Source organism: Cetorhinus maximus, unplaced genomic scaffold (genome assembly GCF_964194155.1).
Source record: "Cetorhinus maximus unplaced genomic scaffold, sCetMax3.hap1.1 HAP1_SCAFFOLD_2400, whole genome shotgun sequence".
Classification (NCBI taxonomy): domain Eukaryota; kingdom Metazoa; phylum Chordata; class Chondrichthyes; order Lamniformes; family Cetorhinidae; genus Cetorhinus; species Cetorhinus maximus.
In genome coordinates this window covers 12,501-38,632 of record NW_027598339.1, presented here as the reverse complement: position 1 = coordinate 38,632, position 26,132 = coordinate 12,501, and the positions used below count along the sequence as shown (strand labels likewise).

The 26,132-nt window shown below is 56.0% G+C and overlaps 1 protein-coding gene across 1 annotated transcript in view; it reads left to right on the top strand.

Moving 5' to 3' along the window:
• Positions 1 to 25,769, top strand: part of LOC144677324 (proteasome activator complex subunit 1-like) — a gene marked incomplete at both ends in the record, with an annotated part of 33,225 nt that extends 7,456 nt beyond the window's left edge. Inside the window, 2 exons of the mRNA XM_078537462.1 lie at positions 1,335 to 1,389; positions 25,663 to 25,769. Coding sequence (XP_078393588.1) covers positions 1,335 to 1,389; positions 25,663 to 25,769 — 162 coding nt within the window. The remainder of the gene's footprint in view (positions 1 to 1,334; positions 1,390 to 25,662) is intronic.
• Positions 25,770 to 26,132: the final 363 nt, after the last annotated feature.

The window sequence follows — 26,132 nt, the reverse complement described above, 5'->3', positions numbered from 1 at the left end:
TCCTATAGTGAGTGGGAGAGTGAACCTCACTCCTATAGTGAGCGGGAGAGTGAACCTCACTCTTTTAGTGAGTGGGAGAGTGAACCTCACTCCTATAGTGAGCGGGAGAGTGAACCTCACTCCCATAGTGAGCGGGAGAGTGAACCTCACTCCTATAGTGAGCGGGAGAGTGAACTTCACTCCTGTAGTGAGTGGGAGAGTGAACCTCACTCCTATAGTGAGGGGGAGAGTGAACCTCACTCTTATAGTGAGTGGGAGTGTGAACCTCACTCCTATACTGAGCGGGAGAGTGAACCTCACTCCCATAGTGAGCGGGAGAGTGAACCTCACTCCCGTAGTGAGCGGGAGAGTGAACCTCACTCCCGTATTGAGCGGGAGAGTGAACCTCACTCCTATAGTGAGGGGGAGAGTGAACCTCACTCTTATAGTGAGCGGGAGAGTGAACCTCACTCCCATAGTGAGCGGGAGAGTGAACCTCACTCCTATAGTGAGTGGGAGAGTGAACCTCACTCTTATAGTGAACGGGAGAGTGAACCTCACTCTTATAGTGAGCGGGAGAATGAACCTCACTCCCATAGTGAGCGGGAGAGTGAACCTCACTCCCATAGTGAGGGGGAGAGTGAACCTCACTCCTATAGTGAGGGGGAGAGTGAACCTCACTCAGAATCTGGGAATCCTGCGGAGAGTAACTCACCTCCTGACTCCCCCAAAGCCTGTCCACCATCTACAAGGCACAAGTCAGGAGTGTGATGGGATACTCCCCACTTTGCCTGGATGAGTTGCAGCTCCCACAACACTCGAGAAGCTCGACACCGTCCAGGACAAAGCAGCCCCCGCCCCGCTCGATCGGCACCCCATCCACAAACATTCACTGCCTCCACCCACCGACGCACAGTAGCAGCAGCGTGTGTACCATCTACAAGATGCACTGCAGCAACTCGCCAAGGCTCCTTCGACAGCGCCGCCCAAACCCACGACCGCTACCATCTAGAAGGACAAGGGCAGCAGACACATGGGGAACACCCACCACCTGGAAGTTCCCCCCTCCGAGCCCCTCACCATCCCGACTTGGAAATATATCGGCCGTTCCTTCACTGTCGCTGGGTCCAAATCCTGGAACTCCCTCCCTAACAGCGCTGTGGGTGTACCTACACCACACAGGGGACAAAATCCTGGAACTCCCTCCCTAACAGCGCTGTGGGTGCACCTACACCACACAGGGGACAAAATCCTCTGAGAGGGAGGAGAGTGGACCTCACTGTCATACACACACACATACTCTTTCTCTCTCTCACACTCACTCTCTCTCTCCCTCTCTCTCTCTGCTCCCGCAGGTACTTCCTCGATCGTGGTGATGCAGTCGCCAAGGCAGCCAAAGAGCAGCACGTGGTGAGTCCGGAACTTTCTCTCTCGCGTTCTTGCCCCTGCCATGCTGCCCCCCCAACTCTCTCTCTCTCTCTCTCTCTCTCTATCTTCCCCGTCGGCCGGGTTTTCACCCACTCGCTCCGCTTCTCCGTAGCCACACCCCGTGGGCCTCTTATGTCTTCTTCACCACATACTTACCTACTTACCGTTGCGTCGTCCACCGCTCAGCTACCGCGCCTCCGCTGACCCCTCGTCGCCGTCGTTGACGCCAAGCGGGTAAAGATTAAGGCCCTGGCACATACCCCCCCTGTGGGACGCCACTTGCCACACCTCGCCCACCCGAAAAAGAACCCCTAAAGCGGCTTCCCCTCACCCCGGGTTGCTGGTTCTTAACCTGGGTCATTGGCCGATTCTCCTCCCTCCGCCACCCCTCTCTGGTGACCGACCCTCGCCGCCGCTGGACGCAGATTCCCCTCGTCCGTGCCACCCGAACCCCTCGAGGTTACGAACGCCTCAATTCCAGACCACCACCCCGCCCCCATCGCAATAGTCCCTGTCCCAAAGGGGAGCGATCCCGGCTTCTCCCGGTCTCTCCGTGTCTCACCCTCGTTCCCCCAGGGAGCGTCCCGGTGAATCTCCTCACCCACACCCACGTCAAAGGCACAACGTCCACCCCGAACTCGAATGGCTGGAACTCCGCGCCCGATCTAAAAACTCCCATTCCCCCATCGCCCACGTGCTCTCTCACACGGACACTGGATCCCCACTCTACACCCCTCCCTATCTCTGTAACCTCCTCCTGCCCCAAAACCCCTCCCCATCTCTGTAACCTCCTCCAGACCCCTACACCCCTCCCTATCTCTGTAACCTCCTCCTGCCCCAAAACCCCTCCCTATCTCTGTAACCTCCTCTAGACCCTACACCCCTCCCTATCTCTGTAACCTCCTCCAGCCCCTACACCCCTCCCTATCTCTGTAACCTCCTCCAGACCCCAACACCCCTCCCTATCTCTGTAACCTCCTCCAGCCCCCTACACCCCTCCCCATCTCTGTAACCTCCTCCAGACCCCTACACCCCTCCCTATCTCTGTAACCTCCTCCAGCCCCCTACACCCCTCCCCATCTCTGTAACCTCCTCCAGACCCCTACACCCCTCCCTATCTCTGTAACCTCCTCCAGCTCCCTACACCCCTCCCTATCTCTGTAACCTCCTCCAGCCCCTACACCCCTCCCTATCTCTGTAACCTCCTCCAGCCCCCTACACCCCTCCCTATCTCTGTAACCTCCTCCAGCCCCTACACCCCTCCTTATCTCTGTAACCTCCTCCAGCCCCCTACACCCCTCCCTATCTCAGTAACCTCCTCCAGCCCCTACACCCCTCCTTATCTCTGTAACCTCCTCCAGCCCCCTACACACCTCCCTATCTCTGTAACCTCCTCCAGCCCCTACAACCCTCCCTATCTCTGTAACCTCCTCCAGCCCCTACACCCCTCCCTATCTCTGTAACCTCCTCCAGCCGCTACAAACCTCCCTATCTCTGTAACCTCCTCCAGACCCTAAAACCCTCCCTATCTCTGTAACCTCCTCCAGCCCCTACAACCCTCCCTATCTGTGTAACCTCCTCCAGCACCTACACCCCTCCCTATCTCTGTAACCTCCTCCAGCCCCCAACACCGCTCCCTATCTCTGTAACCTCCTCCAGCCCCCTACACCCCTCCCTATCTCTGTAACCTCCTCCAGCCCCCTACAACCCTCCCTATCTCTGTAACCTCCTCCAGCCCCCTACACACCTCCCTATCTCTATAACCTCCTCCAGCCCCCTACACACCTCCCTATCTCTGTAACCTCCTCCAGCTCCCTACACCCCCTCGCTATCTCTGTAACCTCCTCCAGCCCCTACACCACCTCCCTATCTCTGTAACATCCTCCAGCCCCTACATCCCTCCTATCTCTGTAACCTCCTCCAGCCCCTACGCCGCTCCCTATCTCTGTAAGCTCCTCCAGCCCCTACACCCCTCAATATCTCCGTAACCTTCTCAAGCCCCCTATACCCCTCCCTATCTCTGTAACCTCCTCCAGCCTCCTACACCCCTCCCTATCTCTGTAACCTCCTCCAGCCCCATATACCCCTCCCTATCTCTGTAAACTCCTCCAGCCCCCTATACCCCTCCCTATCTCTGTAACCTCCTCCAGCCTCCTACACCCGTCCATATCTCTGTAACCTCCTCCAGCCCCTACACCCCACCCTATCTATGTAAACTCCTCCAGTCCAACTACAACCCCTCCCTATCTCTGTAATATCATCCAGCCCCTACAACAACCCCTATCTCTGTAACCTCCTCCAGCCCCCTACACCCCTCCCTATCTCTGTAACCTCCTCCAGCCCCCTATACCCCTCCCTATCTCTGTAACCTCCTCCAGCCTCCTACAACCCTAACGATCTCTGTAAACTCCTCCAGCCCCTACACCCCCTCCCTATCTCTGTAACCTCCTCCAGCCTCCTACACCCGTCCATATCTCTGTAACCTCCTCCAGCCCCTACACCCCACCCTATCTATGTAAACTCCTCCAGTCCAACTACAACCCCTCCCTATCTCTGTAATATCATCCAGCCCCTACAACAACCCCTATCTCTGTAACCTCCTACAGTCCCTATAACTCTCCCTATATCTGTAACCTCCTCCAGCCCTCCTACACCCCGCCCTATCTCTGTAACCTCCTCCAGCCCCTACACCCCTCCCTATCTCTGTAAACTCCTCCAGCGCCCTACACCCCTCCCTATCTCCGTAACCTCCTCCAGCCCCCAACACCCCTCTCTATCTCTGCAACCTCCTCCAGTCCAACAACAACAACCCTCCCTATCTCTGTAATATAATCCATCCCCTACAACCTTCCCTATCTCTGTAACCTCCTTCAGCCCCTACAACCCTCCGTTTCTCTATAACCTCCTCCAGCCCCTACACCCTACCCTATCTCTGTAACCTCCTCCAACCCCCTACACCCCTCCCTATCCCTGTAACCTCCTCCAGCCTCCTACACCCCTCCCTATCTCTGTAACCTCCTCCAGCCCCTACGACCCTCCCTATCTCTGTAACCTCCTCCAGCCCCTACACCCCTCCCTATCTCTGTAATCTCCTCCAGCACTTACACCCATCCCTATCTCTGTAACCTTCTCCAACCCCCTACACCCCTCCCTATCCCTGTAACCTCCTCCAGCCCCCTACACCCCTCCCTATCTCTGTAACCTCCTCCAGCCCCTAGACCCCTCCCTATCTCTGTAACCTCCATCAGCCCCTACACCCCTCCCTATCCCTGTAACCTCCTCAAGCCCCTACAGCCCTCCCTATCTCTGTAACCTCATCCAGCCACCTACACCCCTCACTATCTCTGTAACCTCCTCCAGCCCCCTACACCCCTCCCCATCTCTGTAACCTCCTCCAGACCCCTACACCCCTCCCTATCTCTGTAACCTCCTCCAGCTCCCTACACCCCTCCCTATCTCTGTAACCTCCTCCAGCCCCTACACCCCTCCGTTTCTCTGTAACCTCCTCCATCCCCCTACACCCCTCCCTATCTCTGTAACCTCCTCCAGCCCCTACACCCCTCCTTATCTCTGTAACCTCCTCCAGCCCCCTACACCCCTCCCTATCTCAGTAACCTCCTCCAGCCCCTACAACCCTCCCTATCTCTGTAACCTCCTCCAGCCCCTACACCCCTCCCTATCTCTGTAACCTCCTCCAGCCGCTACAAACCTCCCTATCTCTGTAACCTCCTCCAGACCCTAAAACCCTCCCTATCTCTGTAACCTCCTCCAGCCCCTACAACCCTCCCTATCTGTGTAACCTCCTCCAGCACCTACACCCCTCCCTATCTCTGTAACCTCCTCCAGCCCCCAACACCGCTCCCTATCTCTGTAACCTCCTCCAGCCCCCTACACCCCTCCCTATCTCTGTAACCTCCTCCAGCCCCCTACAACCCTCCCTATCTCTGTAACCTCCTCCAGCCCCCTACACACCTCCCTATCTCTATAACCTCCTCCAGCCCCCTACACACCTCCCTATCTCTGTAACCTCCTCCAGCCCCCTACACACCTCCCTATCTCTGTAACCTCCTCCAGCTCCCTACACCCCCTCGCTATCTCTGTAACCTCCTCCAGCCCCTACACCACCTCCCTATCTCTGTAACATCCTCCAGCCCCTACATCCCTCCTATCTCTGTAACCTCCTCCAGCCCCTATGCCGCTCCCTATCTCTGTAAGCTCCTCCAGCCCCTACACCCCTCAATATCTCCGTAACCTTCTCAAGCCCCCTATACCCCTCCCTATCTCTGTAACCTCCTCCAGCCTCCTACACCCCTCCCTATCTCTGTAACCTCCTCCAGCTCCCTATACCCCTCCCTATCTCTGTAAACTCCTCCAGCCCCCTATACCCCTCCCTATCTCTGTAACCTCCTCCAGCCTCCTACACCCGTCCATATCTCTGTAACCTCCTCCAGCCCCTACACCCCACCCTATCTATGTAAACTCCTCCAGTCCAACTACAACCCCTCCCTATCTCTGTAATATCATCCAGCCCCTACAACACCCCCTATCTCTGTAACCTCCTCCAGCCCCCTACACCCCTCCCTATCTCTGTAACCTCCTCCATCCCCTACAACCCTCCCTATCTCTGTAACCTCCTCCAGCCCCTACAACACTCCCTATCTCTGTAAACTCCTCCAGTCCAATGACAACTCCTCCCTATCTCTGTAATGTCATCCAGCCCCTACACCCCTCCCTATCTCTGTAACCTCCTACAGTCCCTATAACTCTCCCTATATCTGTAACCTCCTCCAGCCCTCCTACACCCCTCCCTATCTCTGTAACCTCCTCCAGCCCCTACACCCCTCCCTATCTCTGTAAACTCCTCCAGCGCCCTACACCCCACCCTATCTATGTAAACTCCTCCAGTCCAACTACAACCCCTCCCTATCTCTGTAATATCATCCAGCCCCTACAACAACCCCTATCTCTGTAACCTCCTCCAGCCCCCTACACCCCTCCCTATCTCTGTAACCTCCTCCAGCCCCCTATACCCCTCCCTATCTCTGTAACCTCCTCCAGCCTCCTACAACCCTAACGATCTCTGTAAACTCCTCCAGCCCCTACACCCCCTCCCTATCTCTGTAACCTCCTCCAGCCTCCTACACCCGTCCATATCTCTGTAACCTCCTCCAGCCCCTACACCCCACCCTATCTATGTAAACTCCTCCAGTCCAACTACAACCCCTCCCTATCTCTGTAATATCATCCAGCCCCTACAACAACCCCTATCTCTGTAACCTCCTACAGTCCCTATAACTCTCCCTATATCTGTAACCTCCTCCAGCCCTCCTACACCCCGCCCTATCTCTGTAACCTCCTCCAGCCCCTACACCCCTCCCTATCTCTGTAAACTCCTCCAGCGCCCTACACCCCTCCCTATCTCCGTAACCTCCTCCAGCCCCCAACACCCCTCTCTATCTCTGCAACCTCCTCCAGTCCAACAACAACAACCCTCCCTATCTCTGTAATATAATCCATCCCCTACAACCTTCCCTATCTCTGTAACCTCCTTCAGCCCCTACAACCCTCCGTTTCTCTATAACCTCCTCCAGCCCCTACACCCTACCCTATCTCTGTAACCTCCTCCAACCCCCTACACCCCTCCCTATCCCTGTAACCTCCTCCAGCCTCCTACACCCCTCCCTATCTCTGTAACCTCCTCCAGCCCCTACGACCCTCCCTATCTCTGTAACCTCCTCCAGCCCCTACACCCCTCCCTATCTCTGTAATCTCCTCCAGCACTTACACCCATCCCTATCTCTGTAACCTTCTCCAACCCCCTACACCCCTCCCTATCCCTGTAACCTCCTCCAGCCCCCTACACCCCTCCCTATCTCTGTAACCTCCTCCAGCCCCTAGACCCCTCCCTATCTCTGTAGCCTCCATCAGCCCCTACACCCCTCCCTATATCTGTAACCTCCTCCAGCCACTACACCCCTCCCTATCTCTGTAACCTACTCCAACCCCTAGCCCCCTCCCTATCTCAGTAACCTCCTCAAGCCCCTACAGCCCTCCCTATCTCTGTAACCTCATCCAGCCACCTACACCCCTCACTATCTCTGTAACCTCCTCTAGTCCCCTACACCCCTCCCTTTCTCTGTAAACTCCTCCAGTACCTACACCCCTCCCTATCTCTGTAACCTCCTCCAGCCCCCTACAACCCTCCCTATCTCTGTAACCTCCTCCAGCCCCTACACCCCTCTCGATCTCTGTAACGTCCTCCATCCCCCAACACCCCTCGCTATCTCTGTAACCTCCTCCAGCCTCTACACCCATCCCTATCTCTCTAACCTCCTCCAGCCCCTACAACCTTCCCTATCTCTGTAACCTTCTCCAGCCCCTACACCCCTCACTATCTCTGTAACCTCCTCCAGACCCCTACACCCCTCCCTATCTCTGTAACATCCTCCAGCACCTACACCCCTCCCTATTAGTGTAACCTCCTCCAGTCCCTACACCCCTCCCGATCTCTGTAACGTCCTCCAGCCCCCAACACCCCTCCCTATCTCTGTAACCCCTTCAAGCCCCTACAACCCTCCCTATCTCTGTAAGCTCCTCCAGCTCCTACAACCCTCATAAATTCTGTATCCTCCTCCAGCCCTGACAACACTCCCCATCTCTGTAACCTCCTCCAGCCCCGACACCCCTCCCCATTTCTGTAACCTCCTCCAGCCCCTACAACCCTCCCTATCTCTGTAACTTCCTCCAGCCCCTACACCCCTCCCTACCTCTGTAACCTCCTCTAGCCCCTACACCCCTTCCTATCTCTGTAACCTCCTCCAGCCCCCTAAACCCCTCCCTATCTCTGTAACCTCTTCCAGTCCCTACAACTCTCCCTATCTCTATAACCTCCTCCAGCCCCCTACACACCTCCCTAACTCTGTAACCTCCTCCAGCTCCCTACACCCCCTCGCTATCTCTGTAACCTCCTCCAGCCCCTACACCACCTCCCTATCTCTGTAACATCCTCCAGCCCCTACATCCCTCCTATCTCTGTAACCTCCTCCAGCCCCTACGCCGCTCCCTATCTCTGTAAGCTCCTCCAGCCCCTACACCCCTCAATATCTCCGTAACCTTCTCAAGCCCCCTATACCCCTCCCTATCTCTGTAACCTCCTCCAGCCTCCTACACCCCTCCCTATCTCTGTAACCTCCTCCAGCCCCATATACCCCTCCCTATCTCTGTAAACTCCTCCAGCCCCCTATACCCCTCCCTATCTCTGTAACCTCCTCCAGCCTCCTACACCCGTCCATATCTCTGTAACCTCCTCCAGCCCCTACACCCCACCCTATCTATGTAAACTCCTCCAGTCCAACTACAACCCCTCCCTATCTCTGTAATATCATCCAGCCCCTACAACAACCCCTATCTCTGTAACCTCCTCCAGCCCCCTACACCCCTCCCTATCTCTGTAACCTCCTCCAGCCCCCTATACCCCTCCCTATCTCTGTAACCTCCTCCAGCCTCCTACAACCCTAACGATCTCTGTAAACTCCTCCAGCCCCTACACCCCCTCCCTATCTCTGTAACCTCCTCCAGCCTCCTACACCCGTCCATATCTCTGTAACCTCCTCCAGCCCCTACACCCCACCCTATCTATGTAAACTCCTCCAGTCCAACTACAACCCCTCCCTATCTCTGTAATATCATCCAGCCCCTACAACAACCCCTATCTCTGTAACCTCCTACAGTCCCTATAACTCTCCCTATATCTGTAACCTCCTCCAGCCCTCCTACACCCCTCCCTATCTCTGTAACCTCCTCCAGCCCCTACACCCCTCCCTATCTCTGTAAACTCCTCCAGCGCCCTACACCCCTCCCTATCTCCGTAACCTCCTCCAGCCCCCAACACCCCTCTCTATCTCTGCAACCTCCTCCAGTCCAACAACAACAACCCTCCCTATCTCTGTAATATAATCCATCCCCTACAACCTTCCCTATCTCTGTAACCTCCTTCAGCCCCTACAACCCTCCGTTTCTCTATAACCTCCTCCAGCCCCTACACCCTACCCTATCTCTGTAACCTCCTCCAACCCCCTACACCCCTCCCTATCCCTGTAACCTCCTCCAGCCTCCTACACCCCTCCCTATCTCTGTAACCTCCTCCAGCCCCTACGACCCTCCCTATCTCTGTAACCTCCTCCAGCCCCTACACCCCTCCCTATCTCTGTAATCTCCTCCAGCACTTACACCCATCCCTATCTCTGTAACCTTCTCCAACCCCCTACACCCCTCCCTATCCCTGTAACCTCCTCCAGCCCCCTACACCCCTCCCTATCTCTGTAACCTCCTCCAGCCCCTAGACCCCTCCCTATCTCTGTAACCTCCATCAGCCCCTACACCCCTCCCTATCCCTGTAACCTCCTCAAGCCCCTACAGCCCTCCCTATCTCTGTAACCTCATCCAGCCACCTACACCCCTCACTATCTCTGTAACCTCCTCCAGCCCCCTACACCCCTCCCCATCTCTGTAACCTCCTCCAGACCCCTACACCCCTCCCTATCTCTGTAACCTCCTCCAGCTCCCTACACCCCTCCCTATCTCTGTAACCTCCTCCAGCCCCTACACCCCTCCGTTTCTCTGTAACCTCCTCCATCCCCCTACACCCCTCCCTATCTCTGTAACCTCCTCCCGCCCCTACACCCCTCCTTATCTCTGTAACCTCCTCCAGCCCCCTACACCCCTCCCTATCTCAGTAACCTCCTCCAGCCCCTACAACCCTCCCTATCTCTGTAACCTCCTCCAGCCCCTACACCCCTCCCTATCTCTGTAACCTCCTCCAGCCGCTACAAACCTCCCTATCTCTGTAACCTCCTCCAGACCCTAAAACCCTCCCTATCTCTGTAACCTCCTCCAGCCCCTACAACCCTCCCTATCTGTGTAACCTCCTCCAGCACCTACACCCCTCCCTATCTCTGTAACCTCCTCCAGCCCCCAACACCGCTCCCTATCTCTGTAACCTCCTCCAGCCCCCTACACCCCTCCCTATCTCTGTAACCTCCTCCAGCCCCCTACAACCCTCCCTATCTCTGTAACCTCCTCCAGCCCCCTACACACCTCCCTATCTCTATAACCTCCTCCAGCCCCCTACACACCTCCCTATCTCTGTAACCTCCTCCAGCCCCCTACACACCTCCCTATCTCTGTAACCTCCTCCAGCTCCCTACACCCCCTCGCTATCTCTGTAACCTCCTCCAGCCCCTACACCACCTCCCTATCTCTGTAACATCCTCCAGCCCCTACATCCCTCCTATCTCTGTAACCTCCTCCAGCCCCTATGCCGCTCCCTATCTCTGTAAGCTCCTCCAGCCCCTACACCCCTCAATATCTCCGTAACCTTCTCAAGCCCCCTATACCCCTCCCTATCTCTGTAACCTCCTCCAGCCTCCTACACCCCTCCCTATCTCTGTAACCTCCTCCAGCTCCCTATACCCCTCCCTATCTCTGTAAACTCCTCCAGCCCCCTATACCCCTCCCTATCTCTGTAACCTCCTCCAGCCTCCTACACCCGTCCATATCTCTGTAACCTCCTCCAGCCCCTACACCCCACCCTATCTATGTAAACTCCTCCAGTCCAACTACAACCCCTCCCTATCTCTGTAATATCATCCAGCCCCTACAACACCCCCTATCTCTGTAACCTCCTCCAGCCCCCTACACCCCTCCCTATCTCTGTAACCTCCTCCATCCCCTACAACCCTCCCTATCTCTGTAACCTCCTCCAGCCCCTACAACACTCCCTATCTCTGTAAACTCCTCCAGTCCAATGACAACTCCTCCCTATCTCTGTAATGTCATCCAGCCCCTACACCCCTCCCTATCTCTGTAACCTCCTACAGTCCCTATAACTCTCCCTATATCTGTAACCTCCTCCAGCCCTCCTACACCCCTCCCTATCTCTGTAACCTCCTCCAGCCCCTACACCCCTCCCTATCTCTGTAAACTCCTCCAGCGCCCTACACCCCACCCTATCTATGTAAACTCCTCCAGTCCAACTACAACCCCTCCCTATCTCTGTAATATCATCCAGCCCCTACAACAACCCCTATCTCTGTAACCTCCTCCAGCCCCCTACACCCCTCCCTATCTCTGTAACCTCCTCCAGCCCCCTATACCCCTCCCTATCTCTGTAACCTCCTCCAGCCTCCTACAACCCTAACGATCTCTGTAAACTCCTCCAGCCCCTACACCCCCTCCCTATCTCTGTAACCTCCTCCAGCCTCCTACACCCGTCCATATCTCTGTAACCTCCTCCAGCCCCTACACCCCACCCTATCTATGTAAACTCCTCCAGTCCAACTACAACCCCTCCCTATCTCTGTAATATCATCCAGCCCCTACAACAACCCCTATCTCTGTAACCTCCTACAGTCCCTATAACTCTCCCTATATCTGTAACCTCCTCCAGCCCTCCTACACCCCGCCCTATCTCTGTAACCTCCTCCAGCCCCTACACCCCTCCCTATCTCTGTAAACTCCTCCAGCCCCTACACCCCTCCCTATCTCTGTAACCTCCTCCAGCCCCTACACCCCTCCCTATCTCTGTAACCCCATCAAACCCCGTACACCCCTCCCTATCTCTGTAATCTCCTCCAGCACTTACACCCCTCCGAATCTCTATAACATCCTCCACTCACAAGACCTCCCCCCATTTCTGTAACCTCCTCCAGCCAATACAAACACCTCTATCTCTGTAAACACATATCCACCCTAGAACCATCCCTATCTAGGTAACCTCCTCCAGCCACCTACACCCCACCCTATATCTGCAACCTCCTCCAGCAACTACAAAACCTCCCTATCTCTGTAACCTCCTCAAGCTCCTACAACCCTCCCTAGCTCTGTAAACTCCTCCAGCCCCTACACCCCTCCCTATCTCTGTAAACTCCTCCAGCCCCCTACAACCCTCCCTATCTCTGTAACCTCCTCCAGTCCCCCTACACCCCTCCCTATCATTGTAAACTATTCCAGATCCCTACACCCCTCCCTATCTCTGTAATATCCTCCAGCTCCTACAACCCTCCCTATCTCTGTAACCTCCTCCAGTCCATAGACGCCTCCCTATCTCTGTAAGCTCCTCCAGCTCCTACAACCCTCATAAATTCTGTAACCTCCTCCAGCCCTGACAACACTCCCCATCTCTGTAACCTCCTCCAGCCCCGACACCCCTCCCCATTTCTGTAACCTCCTCCAGCCCCTACAACCCTCCCTATCTCTGTAACTTCCTCCAGCCCCTACACCCCTCCCTATCTCTGTAACCTCCTCCAGCCCCTACACCCCTTCCTATCTCTGTAACCTCCTCCAGCCCCCTAAACCCCTCCCTATCTCTGTAACCTCTTCCAGTCCCTACAACTCTCCCTATCTCTGTAACCTCCTCCAGACCCAACACCCCTCACTACCTCTCTAACATCCTCCAGCCCCAACACTCCTCCCCATTTCTGCAACCTCCTCCAGCCCCTACACCCCTCCATATCTCTGTAACCTCCTCCAAACCCTACACCCCTCCCTATCTCTGTAAACTCCTCCAGCCCCTACACCCCTCCCTATCTCTGTAACCTCCTCCAACCCCCTACACCCCTCCCTATCCCTGTAACCTCCTCCAGCCTCCTACACCCCTCCCTATCTCTGTAACCTCCTCCAGCCCCTACGACCCTTCCTATCTCTGTAACCTCCTCCAGCCCCTACACCCCTCCCTATCTCTGTAATCCCCTCCAGCACTAACACCCATCCCTATCTCTGTAACCTCCTCCAGCCCCTAGACCCCTCCCTATCTCTGTAACCTCCATCAGCCCCTACACCCCTCCCTATATCTGTAACCTCCTCCAGCCACTACACCCCTCCCTATCTCTGTAACCTACTCCAGCCCCTAGCCCCCTCCCTATCTCAGTAACCTCCTCAAGCCCCTACCGCCCTCCCTATCTCTGTAACCTCATCCAGCCACCTACATCCCTCACTATCTCTGTAACCTCCTCTGGTCCCCTACACCCCTCCCTTTCTCTGTAAACTCCTCCAGTACCTACACCCCTCCCTATCTAGGTAACCTCCTCCAGCCACCTATACCCCACCCTATATCTGCAACCTCCTCCAGCAACTACAAAACCTCCCTATCTCTGTAACCTCCTCAAGCTCCTACAACCCTCCCTAGCTCTGTAACCTCCTCCAGCCCCTACACCCCTCCCTATCTCTGTAAACTCCTCCAGCCCCCTACAACCCTCCCTATCTCTGTAACCTCCTCCAGTCCCCCTACACCCCTCCCTATCATTGTAAACTATTCCAGATCCCTACACCCCTCCCTATCTCTGTAATATCCTCCAGCTCCTACAACCCTCCCTATCTCCGTAACCTCCTCCAGTCCATAGACGCCTCCCTATCTCTGTAAGCTCCTCCAGCTCCTACAACCCTCATAAATTCTGTAACCTCCTCCAGCCCTGACAACACTCCCCATCTCTGTAACCTCCTCCAGCCCCGACACCCCTCCCCATTTCTGTAACCTCCTCCAGCCCCTACAACCCTCCCTATCTCTGTAACTTCCTCCAGCCCCTACACCCCTCCCTATCTCTGTAACCTCCTCCAGCCCCTACAATACTCCCTATCTCTGAAACACCCTACAGCCCCTACACCCCTCCTTATCTCTGTAACCTCCTCCAGCCCCTACAACCCTCCCTATCTCTGTAACCTCCTCCAGACCCTACAACCCTCCTTATCTCTGTAACCTCCTCCAGCCCCTACAACCCTCCCTATCTCTGTAACCTCCTCCAGCCCCCTACACCCCTCCCTATCTCTGTAACCTCCTCCAGCCCCTACACCCCACCCTATCTCTGTATCCTCATCCAGTCCCTACCCCGCTCCCTCTCTCTGTAACCTCCTCCAGCCCCTGCAACCCTCCCTATCTTTGTAAAATCCTTGAGTCCCTACACCCCTCCCTATCCCTGTGACCTCCTCCAGCCCCCAACACCCATCCCTCTCTCTGTAACCTCCACCAGCCCCTACAAACCCTGCATATCTCTGTAACCTCCTCCAGCCACTACAACCCTCCCTATCTCTGTAACCTACTCCAGTCCCTACACCCCTCCCTATCTCTGTAACCTCCTCCAGTCTCTACACCCCTCCCTATCTCTGTAACCTCCTCCAGCCCCTACACCCCTCCCTATCTCTGTAACCTCCTCCAGCCCCTACACCCCTCCCTATCTCTGTAACCTCCTCCAGCCCCTACAGCCCTCCCTATCTCTGTAACCTCCTCCAGCCCCTACAACCCTCCCTATCTCTGTAACCTCCTCCAGCCCCTACAGCCCTCCCTATCTCTGTAACCTCCTCCAGCCCCTACAACCCTCCCTATCTCTGTAACCTCCTCCAGTCCCTACACCCCTCCCTATCTCTGTAACCTCCTCCAGCCCCTACACCCCTCCCTATCTCTGTAACCTGCTCCATCCCCCTACACCCCTCCGTATCTCTGTAACCTCCTCCAGCCCCTACAACCCTCCCTATCTCTGTAAACTCCTCCAACCCCCTACACCCCTCCCTATCTCTTTAACCATCACCAGCCCCAAGACGCCTTCCTATCTCTGTACACTCCTCCAGCCACTACACCCATCCCTATCTCTGTAACCCCCTCCAGTCCCAACAACCCTCCCTATCTCTGTAACCTCCTCCACTCCCTAAACCCCTCCCTATCTCTGTAACCTCCTCCAGCCCCCTACACCCCTCCCTATCTCTGTAACCTCCTCCAGCCCCCTACACCCCTCCCTATCTCTGTAATCTCCTCCAGCCCCTACACCCTTCCCTATCTCTGTAACCTCCTCCAGCCCCTAAACCCCTCCCTATCTCTGTAACCTCCTCCAGCCCCTACAAACCTCCCTATCTCTGTAACCTCCTCCAGCCCTTACAAACCTCCCTATCTCTGTAACCTCCTCCAGCCCCTACACCCCTCCCTATCTCTGTAACCTCCTCCAGCCTCTAAACCCCTCCCTATTTCTGTAACCTCCTCCAGCCCCTACACCCCTCCCTATCTCTGTAACCTCCTCCAGCCGCTAAACCCCTCCCTATCTCAGTAACCTCCTCAAGCCCCTACAGCCCTCCCTATCTCTGTAACCTCATCCAGCCACCTACACCCCTCACTATCTCTGTAACCTCCTCTAGTCCCCTACACCCCTCCCTTTCTCTGTAAACTCCTCCAGTACCTACACCCCTCCCTATCTCTGTAACCTCCTCCAGCCCCCTACAACCCTCCCTATCTCTGTAACCTCCTCCAGCCCCTACACCCCTCTCGATCTCTCTAACGTCCTCCATCCCCCAACACCCCTCGCTATCTCTGTAACCTCCTCCAGCCTCTACACCCATCCCTATCTCTCTAACCTCCTCCAGCCCCTACAACCTTCCCTATCTCTGTAACCTTCTCCAGCCCCTACACCCCTCACTATCTCTGTAACCTCCTCCAGACCCCTACACCCCTCCCTATCTCTGTAACATCCTCCAGCACCTACACCCCTCCCTATTAGTGTAACCTCCTCCAGTCCCTACACCCCTCCCGATCTCTGTAACATCCTCCAGCCCCCAACACCCCTCCCTATCTCTGTAACCCCTTCAAGCCCCTACAACCCTCCCTATCTCTGTAAGCTCCTCCAGCTCCTACAACCCTCATAAATTCTGTAACCTCCTCCAGCCCTGACAACACTCCCCATCTCTGTAACCTCCTCCAGCCCCGACACCCCTCCCCATTTCTGTAACCGCCTCCAGCCCCTACAACCCTCCCTATCTCTGTAACTTCCTCCAGCCCCTACACCCCTCCCTACCTCTGTAACCTCCTCTAGCCCCTACACCCCTTCCTATCTCTGTAACCTCCTCCAGCCCCCTAAACCCCTCCCTATCTCTGTAACCTCTTCCAGTCCCTACAACTCTCCCTATCTCTGTAACCTCCTCCAGACCCAACACGCCTCACTACCTCTCTAACATCCTCCAGCCCCAACACTCCTCCCCATTTCTGCAACCTCCTCCAGCCCCTACACCCCTCCATATCTCTGTAACCTCCTCCAAACCCTACACACCTCCCTATCTCTGTAAACTCCTCCAGCCCCTACAACCCTCCCTATCTCTGTAACCTCCTCCAGCCCCTACAACACCCCTCCCTTTCTCTGTAACCTCCTCCAGCCCCCCCCACAACCCTTCATATCTCTGTAACCCCTTCAAGCCCCTACAACCCTCCATATCACTGTAAACTCCTCCAGCCCCTACACCCCTCCCTATCTCTGTAACCTCCTCCAGCCCCTACACCCCTCCCTATCTCTGTAACCCCCTCCAGTCCCAACAACCCTCCCTATCTCTGTAACCTCCTCCACTCCCTAAACCCCTCCCTATCTCTGTAACCTCCTCCAGCCCCCTACACCCCTCCCTATCTCTGTAACCTCCTCCAGCCCCCTACACCCCTCCCTATCTCTGTAATCTCCTCCAGCCCCTACACCCTTCCCTATCTCTGTAACCTCCTCCAGCCCCTAAACCCCTCCCTATCTCTGTAACCTCCTCCAGCCCCTACACCCCTCCCTATCTCTGTAACCTCCTCCAGCCCCCTACACCCCTCCCTATCTCTGTAATCTCCTCCAGCCCCTACACCCTTCCCTATCTCTGTAACCTCCTCCAGCCCCTACACCCCTCCCTATCTCTGTAACCTCCTCCAGCCCCTAAACCCCTCCCTATCTCTGTAACCTCCTCCAGCCCTTACAAACCTCCCTATCTCTGTAACCTCCCCCAGCCGCTAAACCCCTCCCTATTTCTGTAACCTCCTCCAGCACCTACACCCCTCCCTATCTCTGTAACCTCCTCCAGCCCCTACACCCCTCCCTATCTCTGTAACCTCCTCCAGCCCCTACACCCCTCCCTATCTCTGTAACCTCCTCCAGCACCTACACCCCTCCCTATCTCTGTAATCTCCTCCAGCACTTACACCCATCCCTATCTCTGTAACCTCCTCCAACCCCCTACACCCCTCCCTATCCCTATAACCTCCTCCAGCCCCCTACACCCCTCCCTATCTCTGTAACCTCCTCCAGCCCCTAGACCCCTCAAGCCCCTACCGCCCTCCCTATCTCTGTAACCTCATCCATATCTCTGTAACCTCATCCAGCCACCTACACCCCTCACTATCTCTGTAACCTCCTCTAGTCCCCTACACCCTTCCCTTTCTCTGTAAACTCCTCCAGTACCTACACCCCTCCCTATCTCTGTAACCTCCTCCATCCCCCAACACCCCTCGCTATCTCTGTAACCTCCTCCAGCCTCTACACCCATCCCTATCTCTCTAACCTCCTCCAGCCCCTACAACCTTCCCTATCTCTGTAACCTTCTCCAGCCCCTACACCCCTCACTATCTCTGTAACCTCCTCCAGACCCCTACACCCCTCCCTATCTCTGTAACCTCCTCCAGCACCTACACCCCTCCCTAATAGTGTAACCTCCTCCAGTCCCTACACCCCTCCCGATCTCTGTAACGTCCTCCAGCCCCCAACACCCCTCCCTATCTCTGTAACCCCTTCAAGCCCCTACAACCCTCCCTATCTCTGTAACCTCCTCCCGCCCCTTCACCCCTCCCTATGACTGTATCCTCCTCCAGCCCCCTACACCCCACCCTATCTCTGTAAACTCCTCCAGCCCCTACACCCCTCCCTATCTCTGTAACCTCCTCCAGCCCCAAAACCCTCCCTATCTCTGTAACCTCCTCCAGCACCTACAACCCTCCCTATCTCTGTAACCCCATCAAACCCCGTACACCCCTCCCTATCTCTGTAATCTCCTCCAGCACTTACACCCCTCCGAATATCTATAACATCCTCCACTCACAAGACCTCCCCCCATTTCTGTAACCTCCTCCAGCCAATACAAACACCTCTATCTCTGTAAACACATATCCACCCTAGAACCATCCCTATCTAGGTAACCTCCTCCAGCCACCTACACCCCACCCTATATCTGCAACCTCCTCCAGCAACTACAAAACCTCCCTATCTCTGTAACCTCCTCAAGCTCCTACAACCCTCCCTAGCTCTGTAAACTCCTCCAGCCCCTACACCCCTCCCTATCTCTGTAAACTCCTCCAGCCCCCTACAACCCTCCCTATCTCTGTAACCTCCTACAGTCCCCCTACACCCCTCCCTATCATTGTAAACTATTCCAGATCCCTACACCCCTCCCTATCTCTGTAATATCCTCCAGCTCCTACAACCCTCCCTATCTCTGTAACCTCCTCCAGTCCATAGACGCCTCCCTATCTCTGTAAGCTCCTCCAGCTCCTACAACCCTCATAAATTCTGTAACCTCCTCCAGCCCTGACAACACTCCCCATCTCTGTAACCTCCTCCAGCCCCGACACCCCTCCCCATTTCTGTAACCTCCTCCAGCCCCTACAACCCTCCCTATCTCTGTAACTTCCTCCAGCCCCTACACCCCTCCCTACCTCTGTAACCTCCTCTAGCCCCTACACCCCTTCCTATCTCTGTAACCTCCTCCAGCCCCCTAAACCCCTCCCTATCTCTGTAACCTCTTCCAGTCCCTACAACTCTCCCTATCTCTGTAACCTCCTCCAGACCCAACACCCCTCACTACCTCTCTAACATCCTCCAGCCCCAACACTCCTCCCCATTTCTGCAACCTCCTCCAGCCCCTACACCCCTCCATATCTCTGTAACCTCCTCCAAACCCTACACCCCTCCCTATCTCTGTAAACTCCTCCAGCCCCTACACCCCTCCCTATCTCTGTAACCTCCTCCAACCCCCTACACCCCTCCCTATCCCTGTAACCTCCTCCAGCCTCCTACACCCCTCCCTATCTCTGTAACCTCCTCCAGCCCCTACGACCCTTCCTATCTCTGTAACCTCCTCCAGCCCCTACACCCCTCCCTATCTCTGTAATCCCCTCCAGCACTTACACCCATCCCTATCTCTGTAACCTCCTCCAACCCCCTACACCCCTCCCTATCCCTGTAACCTCCTCCAGCCCCCTACACCCCTCCCTATCTCTGTAACCTCCTCCAGCCCCTAGACCCCTCCCTATCTCTGTAACCTCCATCAGCCCCTACACCCCTCCCTATATCTGTAACCTCCTCCAGCCACTACACCCCTCCCTATCTCTGTAACCTACTCCAGCCCCTAGCCCCCTCCCTATCTCAGTAACCTCCTCAAGCCCCTACCGCCCTCCCTATCTCTGTAACCTCATCCAGCCACCTATATCCCTCACTATCTCTGTAACCTCCTCTGGTCCCCTACACCCCTCCCTTTCTCTGTAAACTCCTCCAGTACCTACACCCCTCCCTATCTAGGTAACCTCCTCCAGCCACCTACACCCCACCCTATATCTGCAACCTCCTCCAGCAACTACAAAACCTCCCTATCTCTGTAACCTCCTCAAGCTCCTACAACCCTCCCTAGCTCTGTAACCTCCTCCAGCCCCTACACCCCTCCCTATCTCTGTAAACTCCTCCAGCCCCCTACAACCCTCCCTATCTCTGTAACCTCCTCCAGTCCCCCTACACCCCTCCCTATCATTGTAAACTATTCCAGATCCCTACACCCCTCCCTATCTCTGTAATATCCTCCAGCTCCTACAACCCTCCCTATCTCTGTAACCTCCTCCAGTCCATAGACGCCTCCCTATCTCTGTAAGCTCCTCCAGCTCCTACAACCCTCATAAATTCTGTAACCTCCTCCAGCCCTGACAACACTCCCCATCTCTGTAACCTCCTCCAGCCCCGACACCCCTCCCCATTTCTGTAACCTCCTCCAGCCCCTACAACCCTCCCTATCTCTGTAACTTCCTCCAGCCCCTACACCCCTCCCTATCTCTGTAACCTCCTCCAGCCCCTACAATACTCCCTATCTCTGAAACACCCTACAGCCCCTACACCCCTCCTTATCTCTGTAACCTCCTCCAGCCCCTACAACCCTCCCTATCTCTGTAACCTCCTCCAGACCCTACAACCCTCCTTATCTCTGTAACCTCCTCCAGCCCCTACAACCCTCCCTATCTCTGTAACCTCCTCCAGCCCCCTACACCCCTCCCTATCTCTGTAACCTCCTCCAGCCCCTACACCCCACCCTATCTCTGTATCCTCATCCAGTCCCTACCCCGCTCCCTCTCTCTGTAACCTCCTCCAGCCCCTGCAACTCTCCCTATCTTTGTAAAATCCTTGAGTCCCTACACCCCTCCTTATCCCTGTGACCTCCTCCAGCCCCCAACACCCATCCCTCTCTCTGTAACCTCCACCAGCCCCTACAAACCCTGCATATCTCTGTAACCTCCTCCAGCCACTACAACACTCCCTATCTCTGTAACCTACTCCAGTCCCTACACCCCTCCCTATCTCTGTAACCTCCTCCAGTCCCTACACCCCTCCCTATCTCTGTAACCTCCTCCAGCCCCTACACCCCTCCCTATCTCTGTAACCTCCTCCAGCCCCTACACCCCTCCCTATCTCTGTAACCTCCTCCAGCCCCTACAGCCCTCCCTATCTCTGTAACCTCCTCCAGCCCCTACAACCCTCCCTATCTCTGTAACCTCCTCCAGCCCCTACAGCCCTCCCTATCTCTGTAACCTCCTCCAGCCCCTACAACCCTCCCTATCTCTGTAACCTCCTCCAGTCCCTACACCCCTCCCCATCTCTGTAACCTCCTCCAGCCCCTACACCCCTCCCTATCTCTGTAACCTGCTCCATCCCCCTACACCCCTCCGTATCTCTGTAACCTCCTCCAGCCCCTACAACCCTCCCTATCTCTGTAAACTCCTCCAACCCCCTACACCCCTCCCTATCTCTTTAACCATCACCAGCCCCAAGACGCCTTCCTATCTCTGTACACTCCTCCAGCCACTACACCCATCCCTATCTCTGTAACCCCCTCCAGTCCCAACAACCCTCCCTATCTCTGTAACCTCCTCCAGCCCCCTACACCCCTCCCTATCTCTGTAACCTCCTCCAGCCCCCTACACCCCTCCCTATCTCTGTAATCTCCTCCAGCCCCTACACCCTTCCCTATCTCTGTAACCTCCTCCAGCCCCTAAACCCCTCCCTATCTCTGTAACCTCCTCCAGCCCCTACAAACCTCCCTATCTCTGTAACCTCCTCCAGCCCTTACAAACCTCCCTATCTCTGTAACCTCCTCCAGCCCCTACGCCCCTCCCTATCTCTGTAACCTCCTCCAGCCTCTAAACCCCTCCCTATTTCTGTAACCTCCTCCAGCCCCTACACCCCTCCCTATCTCTGTAACCTCCTCCAGCCGCTAAACCCCTCCCTATCTCTGTAACCTCCTCCAGCCGCTAAACCCCTCCCTATTTCTGTAACCTCCTCCAGCACCTACACCCCTCCCTATCTCTGTAACCTCCTCCAGCCCCTACACCCCTCCCTATCTCTGTAACCTCCTCCAGCCCCTACACCCCTCCCTATCTCTGTAACCTTCTCCAGCACCTACACCCCTCCCTATCTCTGTAACCTCCTCCAGCCCCCTACAACCCGCCCTATCTCTGTAACCACCTCCAGCCCCAACACCCCTCCCTATCTTTGTACCCTCCTCCAGCCACTACACCCCTCCCTATCTCTGTAACCTCCTCCAGCCCCCAAACCCCTCCCTATCTCTGTAACCTCCTCCATCCCCTACAGCCCTCCCTATTTCTGTAACCCCCTCCAGTCCCAACAACCCTCCCTATCTCTGTAACCTCCTCCAGACCCTACACCCCACCCTATCTCTGTAACCTCCTCCAGCCCCCTACACCCCTCCCTATCTCTGTAACCTCCTCCAGCCCCCTACAACCCTCCCTATCTCTGTAACCTCCTCCAGCCCCCTACAACTCTCCCTATCTCTGTAACCTCCTCCAGCCCCCTACAACCCTCCCTATCTCTGTAACCTCCTCCAGCCCCTACACCCCTCCCTATCTCTGTAACCTCCTCCAGCCCCTACATCCCTCCCTATCTCTGTAACCTCCTCCAGCCCCTACACCCCTCCCTATCTCTGTAACCTCCTCCAGCCCCCTTCACCCCTCCCTATCTCTGTAATCTCCTCCAGCATCTACACCCCTCCCTATCTCTGTAACCTCCTCCAGCCCCTACACCCCTCCCTATCGCTGTAACCTCCTCCAGCCCCGACACCCCTCCCCATTTCTGTAACCTCCTCCAGCCCCTACAACCCTCCCTATCTCTGTAACTTCCTCCAGCCCCTACACCCCTCCCTATCTCTGTAACCTCCTCCAGCCCCTACAATACTCCCTATCTCTGAAACACCCTACAGCCCCTACACCCCTCCTTATCTCTGTAACCTCCTCCAGCCCCTACAACCCTCCCTATCTCTGTAACCTCCTCCAGACCCTACAACCCTCCTTATCTCTGTAACCTCCTCCAGCCCCTACAACCCTCCCTATCTCTGTAACCTCCTCCAGCCCCCTACACCCCTCCCTATCTCTGTAACCTCCTCCAGCCCCTACACCCCACCCTATCTCTGTATCCTCATCCAGTCCCTACCCCGCTCCCTCTCTCTGTAACCTCCTCCAGCCCCTGCAACCCTCCCTATCTTTGTAAAATCCTTGAGTCCCTACACCCCTCCCTATCCCTGTGACCTCCTCCAGCCCCCAACACCCATCCCTCTCTCTGTAACCTCCACCAGCCCCTACAAACCCTGCATATCTCTGTAACCTCCTCCAGCCACTACAACCCTCCCTATCTCTGTAACCTACTCCAGTCCCTACACCCCTCCCTATCTCTGTAACCTCCTCCAGTCTCTACACCCCTCCCTATCTCTGTAACCTCCTCCAGCCCCTACACCCCTCCCTATCTCTGTAACCTCCTCCAGCCCCTACACCCCTCCCTATCTCTGTAACCTCCTCCAGCCCCTACAGCCCTCCCTATCTCTGTAACCTCCTCCAGCCCCTACAACCCTCCCTATCTCTGTAACCTCCTCCAGCCCCTACAGCCCTCCCTATCTCTGTAACCTCCTCCAGCCCCTACAACCCTCCCTATCTCTGTAACCTCCTCCAGTCCCTACACCCCTCCCTATCTCTGTAACCTCCTCCAGCCCCTACACCCCTCCCTATCTCTGTAACCTGCTCCATCCCCCTACACCCCTCCGTATCTCTGTAACCTCCTCCAGCCCCTACAACCCTCCCTATCTCTGTAAACTCCTCCAACCCCCTACACCCCTCCCTATCTCTTTAACCATCACCAGCCCCAAGACGCCTTCCTATCTCTGTACACTCCTCCAGCCACTACACCCATCCCTATCTCTGTAACCCCCTCCAGTCCCAACAACCCTCCCTATCTCTGTAACCTCCTCCACTCCCTAAACCCCTCCCTATCTCTGTAACCTCCTCCAGCCCCCTACACCCCTCCCTATCTCTGTAACCTCCTCCAGCCCCCTACACCCCTCCCTATCTCTGTAATCTCCTCCAGCCCCTACACCCTTCCCTATCTCTGTAACCTCCTCCAGCCCCTAAACCCCTCCCTATCTCTGTAACCTCCTCCAGCCCCTACAAACCTCCCTATCTCTGTAACCTCCTCCAGCCCTTACAAACCTCCCTATCTCTGTAACCTCCTCCAGCCCCTACACCCCTCCCTATCTCTGTAACCTCCTCCAGCCTCTAAACCCCTCCCTATTTCTGTAACCTCCTCCAGCCCCTACACCCCTCCCTATCTCTGTAACCTCCTCCAGCCGCTAAACCCCTCCCTATCTCTGTAACCTCCTCCAGCCGCTAAACCCCTCCCTATTTCTGTAACCCTCCTCCAGCACCTACACCCCTCCCTATCTCTGTAACCTCCTCCAGCCCCTACACCCTCCCTATCTCTGTAACCTCCTCCAGCCCCTACACCCCTCCCTATCTCTGTAACCTTCTCCAGCACTACACCCCTCCTATCTCTGTAACCTCCTCCAGCCCCCTACAACCCGCCCTATCTCTGTAACCACTCCAGCCCCAACACCCCTCCCTATCTTTGTACCTCCTCCAGCCACTAACACCCCTCCCCTATCTCTGTAACCTCCTCCAGCCCCCATCACCCCCTCCCTATCTCTGTAACCTCCTCCATCCCCTACAGCCCTCCCTATTTCTGTAACCTCCTCCAGTCCCAACAACCCTCCCTATCTCTGTAACCTCCTCCAGACCCTACACCCACCCTATCTCTGTAACCTCCTCCAGCCCCCTACACCCCTCCCTATCTCTGTAACCTCCTCCAGCCCCCTACAACCCTCCCTATCTCTGTTACCTCCTCCAGCCCCCTACAACTCTCCCTATCTCTGTAACCTCCTCCAGCCCCTACAACCCTCCCTATCTCTGTAACCTCCTCCAGCCCCTACACCCCTCCCTATCTCTGTAACCTCCTCCAGCCCCTACATCCCTCCCTATCTCTGTAACCTCCTCCAGCCCCTACACCCCTCCCTATCTCTGTAACCTCCTCCAGCCCCCTTCACCCCTCCCTATCTCTGTAATCTCCTCCAGCATCTACACCCCTCCCTATCTCTGTACCTCCTCCTGCCCCTACACCCCTCCCTATCGCTGTAACCTCCTCCAGCCTCTAAACCTCTCCCTATTTCTGTAACCTCCTCCAGCCCTACAACTCTCCCTATCTCTGTAACCTCCTCCAGCCCCTACACCCCTCCCTATTTCTGTAACCTCCTCCAGCCCCTACACCCCTCCCTATCTCTGTAACCCCCTCCAGCCCCCTACACCCCTCCCTATCTCTGTAACCTCCTCCAGCCCCTACACCCCTCCCTATCTCTGTAACCTCCTCCAGCCCCCTACAACCCCTCCCTATCTCTGTAACCTCCTCCAGCCCCCTACAACCCCTCCCTATCTCTGTAACCTCCTCCAGCCCCCTGCAACCCTCCGAGATCTCTGCACTCCTCCGATTCTGCCCTCTCGAGCCTCCCCCCGATTCCCATCGCTCCACCATTGGCGGCCGGGCCTTCACCGGCCTGTGGGTCGGGGGAAGCCCTCATCTCTGCATTTCCCTCCCTCAACCTCTCCGTCCCCCCCTCTCTCTCTCTCTCTCTCCTTCTTTAACACACATCTTCAAATCTCCCTCTTTCCCCCTGCTTATGGTCGCCTGTCCCTGATATCTCCTCCTGCCCCTCGGAGTCAGGTTTTGCTGAGGGGTCTCCCTCCGGCAAGGGCGCCTGGGTAATGTTTTACCCCCTCCAAGATGCTCGGTAAATGCCAGTGCTCCTTGCCCCGCTGACCCGCTCTCCTTCTCCTTGATCCAGGATGATTACCGACAGCTGGTCCACGAGATCGATGAGGCGCAGTACAATGAAATCCGGGCCATGGTGATGGAGATCAGACACCAATATGTGAGTGTGTGCGGAGAGGTGTACAGACACGTTCCTCAAGCGAGGGGAGGGGGAAGCGCAGGTGGAGGACAGAGCAATACCCACCCACCACCCCCCGATCCCACCGAAGATAATTTGGTCAATTTGGCACACGGATAACCCTAACTCGAACCCTAATGCAGAGAATCCTATCCCTAAACCTAACCCCTAACCCTAACCCTAACCCTGACCCTAACCCTCACCCTGACACTAACCCGAACCCTAACGCAAAGTACCCTAACCCCAATCCCAACCCTAATGCAAAGTACCCTAACCCTAACCCTAACCCTAACCCTAACCCTAACCCTAACCCTAATGCAAAGTACCCTAACCCTAACCCTAACCCTAACCCTAATCCTAATGCA